The sequence below is a fragment of the Palaemon carinicauda genome, chromosome 31 (genome assembly GCF_036898095.1).
Source record: "Palaemon carinicauda isolate YSFRI2023 chromosome 31, ASM3689809v2, whole genome shotgun sequence".
Taxonomy (NCBI): domain Eukaryota; kingdom Metazoa; phylum Arthropoda; class Malacostraca; order Decapoda; family Palaemonidae; genus Palaemon; species Palaemon carinicauda.
In genome coordinates, this window is record NC_090755.1 from 46,443,698 (window position 1) to 46,452,956 (window position 9,259).

The 9,259-nt window shown below is 34.8% G+C and overlaps 1 protein-coding gene across 1 annotated transcript in view; it reads right to left on the reverse strand.

The window, feature by feature from the left end:
• Positions 1-316, reverse strand: part of LOC137624718 (craniofacial development protein 2-like) — a 1,560-nt gene extending 1,244 nt beyond the window's left edge. The window contains exon 1 of the mRNA XM_068355671.1: positions 1-316. This exon is cut by the window's left edge and continues 1,244 nt beyond it. Within this exon, the coding sequence (XP_068211772.1) occupies positions 1-316 (316 nt within the window).
• Positions 317-9,259: the final 8,943 nt, after the last annotated feature.

Below are 9,259 nucleotides of genomic sequence, written 5' to 3' on the forward strand. Positions count from 1 at the left end.
TCCGTGTCTGGGCAAGGGTTCTCACGTTCCATGTTGCTATTGCAACGTTATCTCTTCCTCGGATCTTCGGAGGGGATGTTGCACCAGTAGTACACTTGTCACGTCCGCCCTGGTGTGCAACGGATGGCGCGGTCCTTGTTGACCCCGGCGACGACCAAGCCGGTATGGTATCCTTGTTTGTTGTGTCCATCATGCAGTGTGTCTTGGGCTGATGAACCCTGGCGGCCCCCATCCCTCTCCAGGCCGGGTCACAGCCGACTTCCTCCAGTACCCGGGGGCTCGCCTTGACCTCGAATATGTGGCCGTTGTCATTCATCTAGGAATTCTTTGCCCTGGCCGGTGCACCTGGTAAACATCAAAGGTACCACCACTATTCAGAGCCCCCTACACCCTAAATATATATATATATATATATATATATATATATATATATATATATATATATATATATATATATATATATATATATATATATATATATATATATATATTACTAACACCGGCAAATTACGTAAATTTCCGAGCTCCAAAACTCACCTGTTTTATTTTACATAAATCTGATACATACTAGAAATACACCCAGCTCTGAGAATATCACCTAACTCCCAGATAGCAATATATATGAACACTGAATATCTAAAAGGTCTCTACATAATCAAGACAAAAGCTGGGGATTATTTTACTTAAACTATTCTAAAACCAACCTCCTAAATCGATTCTTACTCAAGGAATATAAGCAAAGTACTGACAAAAAAATATTGGTGACGAAATAACACACACTTTAAAAAAATAAATATATTCCATAGAAATCAACAGCAATTCAAAAGAAACAACATAGAAAAATAAATCGCTCAAAATATAAATCAGAACTAGACTTGAGAGTAAGATAAAAAAATGATACTCTATAAAAATTATTCAATCACTTGTTTCACTGGAAACTAATTTAAAAAATATTTCATTTTACACTTAATAAAAAAAGTTAACTCCTAATACTCTAGTGATTAACCAATAATGAAATTTATATGTATGCAACTGTTACACTTACATCTATTGGTTCACCCGAGGTTACAGAACGGTTAAGCAACATTTTTAATGCACTTCACTCTTTAACCTAACTCTCACAGGGCCTGTTACAAATATTGATGTTAAAAGGTACTCACATTAACACACTACACTTGAATTAACATCCAATAATTACACCAACATTTGAACAACACTATACACGATACATGTTGGATAGAATTCGCTAATCATGCTTGATAGGATACACTACTCACACTTGAGAGGAGAGAAATTTCTAGTAAATCCTTTTCGTGGCGTGGGGGTACGGCTCTAGCAGCGTAAGGTTGCCAACTTAGTAATTTGAGGAAGGGGTACTTACCTTACATGTGAGGTAAATCTCTCTCAGCTAACTCCACTCACCATCGTCTCGTATCATTAAAAAAAAAAAGAATAAACTTAGAGTGGGTTTTTCATATCTTTTCTAACCACGTGGGAACATAAAAATGATGTAATCCCTCGTGCTCATACCTCGTGTGTGTCATGCAGCATACCTACATGGAGTTTACAAAAGACTTCATAACAAAACTATGTAAAATAGAAAGTTAATTCTTTAAAATAACATAAATTTTCATATACGAAACTGGATGAAAATACAGTTAAATGAATGGAACTCACCTTAAGAGCTGGCTATACATCTCTTAAATACAAAAATAAAGTACATTGATAAATTATTCTACTTTCATGAAGACCAGCTTCATATATATATATATATATATATATATATATATATATATATATATATATATATATATATATATATATATATATATATATACATATATAAATATATATATATATATATATACACATATATATATACTGTATAGTATATATATATATATATATATATATATATATATATATATATATATATATATATATATATATATATATATATATATATATGGATAAGTATCAACACAGCATTGTGTTCAAATAGAAATAAATTTCTATCTCATACTTGGGATCGAACGCTGGCCTATTCTAATGAAAGGCCAGGTCGAAACCAACCATGCCATGAGAGGCCATAAAAGAAGTCGGAACCTAACTGCTACCCAGCAGTTCAAGGATTTACCTGACAAGACATCAGTCTCTTACCAGCGAATTTTCCCCGACTTCCCGGCCCACCACGTGACACAATTGGTAGTAATTCATTCAAATTACCCCTAATGAGTCAATATGGATAAATATCAACACATCACCGTGTTCAAATAGAAATAAATTTTTACCTCATACTTAGGATTGAAGTATATATATATATATATATATATATATATATATATATATATATATATATATATATATATATATATATATATATATATATAGATATATATATATATATATATATATATATATATATATATATATATATATATATATATATATATATATATATATATTTGTGTATATATATGTAATAAGTGAAATAGTTATTATTACATGTTTAAACCACATGACGTAATATGTCATTTTGGATGAAGATGCTAGCCATGGGATTTGCTGTAGTCACTAAAATCATAAACAGGACGCACAATGCAGCCTCAGCAATGTAACATTTTTCTTAAACGTCAACACCAATGCATCAGTGTGTGAAAGTTTGTGACGTCACCGGATGCAGGTGTCTTCCGAGATTGTGATAAAATTGCTACATCAACTAAGCATACGATATCTGTGATATCGATAATTTAATCAGTTCATATCTATACTTCACCAGAATTGGTCATCTGACCAAACCAGCTCCCTCCTATGATGGAGATGTTTAACTCTGTTGTTTTTAGACAATAAATACTTTTTAAAGCTAATAAGATGTACTTCGTTATCCAGCTTTACACATCTTAAACAACACATACTCAATGTGTGCTTATAAAAGTAGCACACTTATAAATGGTGGCAGCGGTAACACACCTATAAATGGTGGCAGCGGTTAAACTCTACGAATCAGAGAAAGATCTTCAAGTAACTATAATATTAAACTCTAAGAATTAGAGGAAGATCTTCAAGACTTCAAAATAAAAGCTGTAAAACCAGAGAAAGATCTTCAAGAACTTAACGTTATCTACATGTATCTACAATTTTGACTAAGTAATATAGTCCATCGAAATATTTAACATTTAATGAATGTTATGAATACAAACCGATGAACTGGATCTTCAATCAACATCCTAGGAAACCCAAGGACTGACGTTTAACGTTTGCAAAACATATCCAGGAAGCACTACATTCAACAAGAAACTCGAACGATACATCGCTAACAAAACATCAAGAGAGCGAGAGAGAGGATGTGTCAACATCACACAGAACCATATATAAGCTAAGTACAAATTTTTGAATTCATTCCAGTTTGGGCAGTGAAGTGTAGTTATCACGAGTCGTTAGTCGATTATTACTGGGGTGAGTGAATTGCTAATCTTTTATTTCCGTTCATTAAAGGAAACTGTGTTCAACTCCGAATTCTCATATAGAATTTTTTCTCTCTTTGTGCTAATTCCTTTTTCTTTCAGAAATTCTCGGGAAATGTCTTGGGATTAGTAACATTGTTTGGGGAATTTTATTATACATATGCGTTTACGCAGTGGACGTCTGTACTCATATAGATATTTTGATAGAATTGCAAGGGATCGAAGAGATAGGAAAAGAAATACAGCAGTCATGACTCCCCCTGTGAGCCCTACCCCTAGACCTAGTGGTGTAGGCCAGACTAATCCTCCTCCAATTGTGACGCTTGTATATGCCAGGTCAGCAATCCTTCCTTTTCAGGGTCGGGTCAATGGGTTCTTGCTACAAAATGTAGAGTCATGGATTTCATCCGCCGATGCCCATTTAAATGCCAAACAAATCGTAGACCCTTTTGTACAATTACAAGAAGCTAAAAGTTTTATAGATTTTTCTAAGGGGTATGCGAGTGCGTATTTAAGAGGTGTTTCATTTCAAGAAGCCGTTACCTGGGATGATTTCAAAGTTAGGTTACGCGCGGTCTATGGGGGTGAGGAAGCCTTGGATGTAGTATTAACGTTACGAAATACACTTAATCAAGCCACTATGAATCGGCTTAATGTTATTGAGAGAGCAGCTCTCATAGCTGATAGGCTTAATGAATATCAGGACATTTTAGGTAATTCCACTTGGGTTACTAGGGATAACATCTCCGTGAAAGATTTTTTACGATTAATGTATTTAACTTGCATGACACTTATGTTGCCTGAAGCTTTAGTGCGGTGTTTTGATAAGAAGTTAACGCCTTCAAGTACGGAATTGGATGTATATAAACAGATAAAGAAACACATGTCCAAGTGTCCAGATCTCGATCCCGTGTTAACTCAAGTTTTTGCAAAGAATGAAACAAAGCCACAAACAGTGAACGTAGTTAGTAGTCAAGTAGCGGGAATGACGTGTTATAATTGCGAACGTCAAGGTCACTTAAGCGCGGACTGCAGAACGAAATTCTGCTCGATTCATAACAGTGCAACTCATTCATACAGTCAATGTTACTCGCGTAAGACACAACAGAATCCCAGAAATACACAGTCAATACCACAGTCAGTTCCATATGGAAATAAAAAGAAAAATCCTAATTTTAACAATAAGAAGAAACAACCAAATGTCAATGTAGTTCAGAGTCCAAAGCAAACAAACACTTCTTCGAATATCGCTGAGCCTGGGTCGTCAAACCAGACCTCGCAAGGTCAGACTAATTTTCAGAATGTGCAGAGCAAAGCAAATACCACATAGTTAACTCCAGAGGGGAAGAGAGTGATGTTGGGTCAAGGTCATTCATGTCAACATCAATAGTATTGAATAATCAATTTAATGTTTTATCAGATAATTGTGAGACAATAGATTTTCCTATGAAACACACGGCCGAATTAAGTAAAACAGTGCATGCTCCCGTAGATTTGCAACGAATTCATACAATGATAAGCCAAAATGAGTTACGACCAACCTTATATGCTGTAAATTTAGAACACAAATCCTTTACGTTATTTTTTTACTCTGGTAGTCCACGTAATATCATGGATTTGAAGACACATCATTTGTTTTTTTCGAACTTTCCGATTGAAAAATCCGGAATTAGACTCTCGGGTATAGGAAATAATGAATTAAATGTCATAGGCATAACTCATGTTCAGTTCAAAGTCGGTAAACGCACGTTTGCCGATACATTTGTTGTTGTAAAAAACATTAGTATGTATCCAGCTGTAATTATAGGATACCCATCTATGGGAAATCAAAACATTATCTTAGCCCCTGCCAAGCACGGCGTGTATATCAAAGGGAAATTCTATAAGTCTTCTAATACCTTAAAATCAGTTTTGGATAAAAAGGAGACGACAAATGTAACCGTAACGTACGTTGAAGAACCAATAACTTGTCTCACTAATAAAGAAATAATATACGCGACCCAGCAGAATTCTCGTTCACCCGTAATATCATCTTGCACGCAATCTATCGAACCAAACGTACCTTCGAATTTAATAGTGCAAATAAAGAAAACATTACCGGGATCTGAAATATTAATCCTTTCCGACACTTTGAAAACTAACGGATTGTCTGTCACACAAGCTATTTATACAGTAGGCTCACATCAACAATGTAATATTGAAGTCTGTAATCATTTAAATAACACTTTAGTAATTCACAAAAATCAACATATCTTGGATGTAGAAGTTTATAAACATCGTATTCTTACCATTGCTGAGATCAATCACTCTCAATCAGTTGCGGATGAATCCCTTTTGCGATCTATTAAAAATAAAATCAATAAAGACATTCAAGACGAAGAAATTCAGCAGAAAATTTTTGGACTTTTAACTAAATATCATGATGTTTTTTCCACTACGGATGGATCCTTAGGAAAAACAGATGTGATCAAGCATCAAATAAGGTTAAAGGACAAGCAGAAAATTATCTATGTACCCTCGTACAGACTCCCTATGAAATTCCAGAATGAAATAAATGATGAAGTAGGTAAAATGCTAGAAGAAGGAGTCATTAGGAAATCAAACAGCCCTTATAATTTTCCTTTAATAGTTGTACCGAAAAAAGATCGAACATGGCGTATCTGCATCGACTTTCGTTGTCTAAACGAGGAGACGATCCCTGATCGATTTCCAGTGCCATGTACTGACGATATTTTGTCTTTGTTAGATCATAATAAATATTTTACCAGTTTGGACTTACTTAAAGGCTTTCACCAGATATCATTAGAAGAAGATAGTATCCCATACACAGCCTTCAGCACAGCTAGGGGACATTATGAATTTTTACGGATGCCTTTTGGCTTACGTTGTGCTCCTATAACATTTACAAGAATGATTAACATAGTGTTTGGAGACTTGTTAGGGGATATATTGCATGCCTATATGGATGATCTTGTAATCTTTTCCAACACCTTAGAAGAACATCTACGTAAGTTAGAACTAGTATTACAGAGATTAAGACAACATAACTTAAGGGTAAAGATTAGTAAGTGTGAGTTTTTCAAAACAGAATTAGTCTATTTGGGTTTCATGGTGTCAAGCCAAGGTCTTAAAGTAGTCCATGATAAGGTGTCGGCTATACGCAATTTTCCCATACCTACTAATATCAAGGGAATACAGCAATTTCTGGGTTGTAGTGGATATTACAGGCGTTTTATACGCAACTATTCAATAATAGCCGCTCCTTTAACTGATCTTACGAAGAAGGGCGTAGATTTTATATGGTCTGAGCAACATCAACAGGCGTTTAATACCTTGAAAGATGAACTGTGTAGTTCTCCTATCTTAAAATTTCCTGACTTCGGTAAGGAATTCTTCATTGCAACAGACGCCTCAGACTTAGGAGCAATATGATAAACAATTTTTTCCCGATAGCTTTCTATTCTCGAAAATTGAGAACTTCCGAAAGTAAGTATGCAGTAATAGACAAGGAAGGGCTAGCTATTGTTAATTCACTAGTGCATTTTAAGTTCATAATTTACGGTTATCCCGTTAAGGTTCTTACTGACCATAAACCACTAACCGAGTTCTTTAAAGGCTTCAACCACAGCCCTAAACGAACTCGGTGGCATTTGATCATTCAAGATTTTGGCGCAAGAATCGGGTATTTACCTGGGAAAGCAAATATCATTGCGGATGCATTATCACGCAACCCCGTGTCATCTTGTACGGAGCCTTTAGCTGAATTAATAGATATATCAACATCCATGCCTATTGTTAAAACGATATCTGAACAAGAAGATTTAGGCTGGAGCGCTGAATTGTTACAGACTGAGCAAAGAAAAGATCAGAAAATAGAAACAATTATAAAAGCTTTGAAAGGCAATCATAAGGAAAAGGAATATATAAAGTATAAGCAGCAGAATTATATAATCAAAGATAATATTATGTGTAGGACTGTGACAAGGAAAACCTGCAATACACCACATGTAACTAACGACCAGGTAGTAGTACCAATCTCACTTATTTCCACTGTCCTAAATTGGTTGCATGCAAATCCATTGCATGGACACCCGGGGTTCTCATTAATGTCACAGAAAGCCAAATCATTGTTTTATTGGCATACGATGCTTACAGATATAAAAAGACACATAGCTAATTGTCGCACATGTCAGGAAAACAAAGGGCATACGAAAATACCTGTCAGCCTAGGGGCTTATCCTGTGCCCAATCAACCCTTTGAAAGAATACATTTAGATTTGTTAACAGGATTTTACGAGTCAGACTGAGGAAATAAGCACCTCTTAGTAATTATAGATGCTTTAACTCGATATACAGAACTAAGAGCGCTTAAAACTAAAACTGCGATTGAATGCGCTAGGAAGTTTTACGAGTGTTACATTTGTAAACATGGAATTCCACACATGATAATTTCAGACTCGGGTGGTGAATTTAATAATCACTTTCTTACCTCATTGTGTGAATTCCTCAGCATGAAGAAAATAAATACCATGATATATCACCCAGAGTCGAATGGGCTAGTGGAAAGACCAAATAGGAAAATTTTAAATATATTAAGAGTAACACTAGGGGGATCAGACCCCAACTGGGATATTGCAATACCGGCGGCACTGAGTACTCTGAATCATTCATATCATATATCAATTAAAATGTCACCGCATGAAGCATTGTATGGTACCCCAGTTAGAACGCCTTTCCATGTATTAACGCCTACAACTAATCTATCAAATCCTTTAAAAGGATGTATAAATGCAAGTATAAGTCGATATGATATCCTTCGAAAGAATTTAGAAGAATCACAAATCATAATGAAAAGGAATCATGATAAAACAGCGAAACCAACTAAAACATATACCGTGGGTGATAACGTGTATATTCAAATCAATGTACGCAAAGGACTCAATTATAAACTAACACCTAAGTTTGAAGGCCCATTTAACATTTTGGAAACATTAACGGCCAATAGGTTTAGAGTTCAAAACGTATCCCAACCCAAGGATGAGAGAATAGTACCATTGGCTCACATAAGAAATTAAAAAGAAAAGAGAGGGAAAGAAGTGAGGGAAAAATTTTTATTTTATGTGATTAAAAGTTTTCTTCTTAATACAGGAGTAATTACATATATTTTTCTCGTTACAGGTTTCCAAGATGAATTTTTTGTTGTTGGGAGTGATATTGTTCGCTCAGATATTTTTCTCGTGTGGGATGAGCTCTAAAACTAAAAGTATAAATTTTAAATATGGCACTATAGTTGAAAGACAAGAAGACGTTTTTATTACATCAAGCAACGTAGTTGTAGAAGTGAATATGCAAGCAATTTTTCTTCAAGAGAATGATGTCACTAGCTTAAGAACCGCCATTTCAAGGTTTTCTGCCTCATTGGATGAGTTGCATAGAAGACATTTTCATTTGACTACAGAGAGTTTGCTTGGATCAACATTAAAAGTTGCAGAGATGCTATCTGATGACTTGAAAAATAAGACTTACGAGACAGGATCTTTGGCTTATGACCTTTTGATGTGGACTGTAGGACACGAACATAAAGAAAGACGAAATCCGTTTATTTATGCTGCATTAAACATCTTTGGGTCTGTTGCAAGTTTAGGTTTAGGAATTTCCAATCGTCTTAAAATTAGTAATCAAAATAAGAAAATTGAGTTCTTGACTCATGAAGATGAATTGATTATGTCAGAACTAAGGAATCAGTTAGCTTCAATCAATAAAATTATGGATTTAGTAAATGAACATTCAAATGA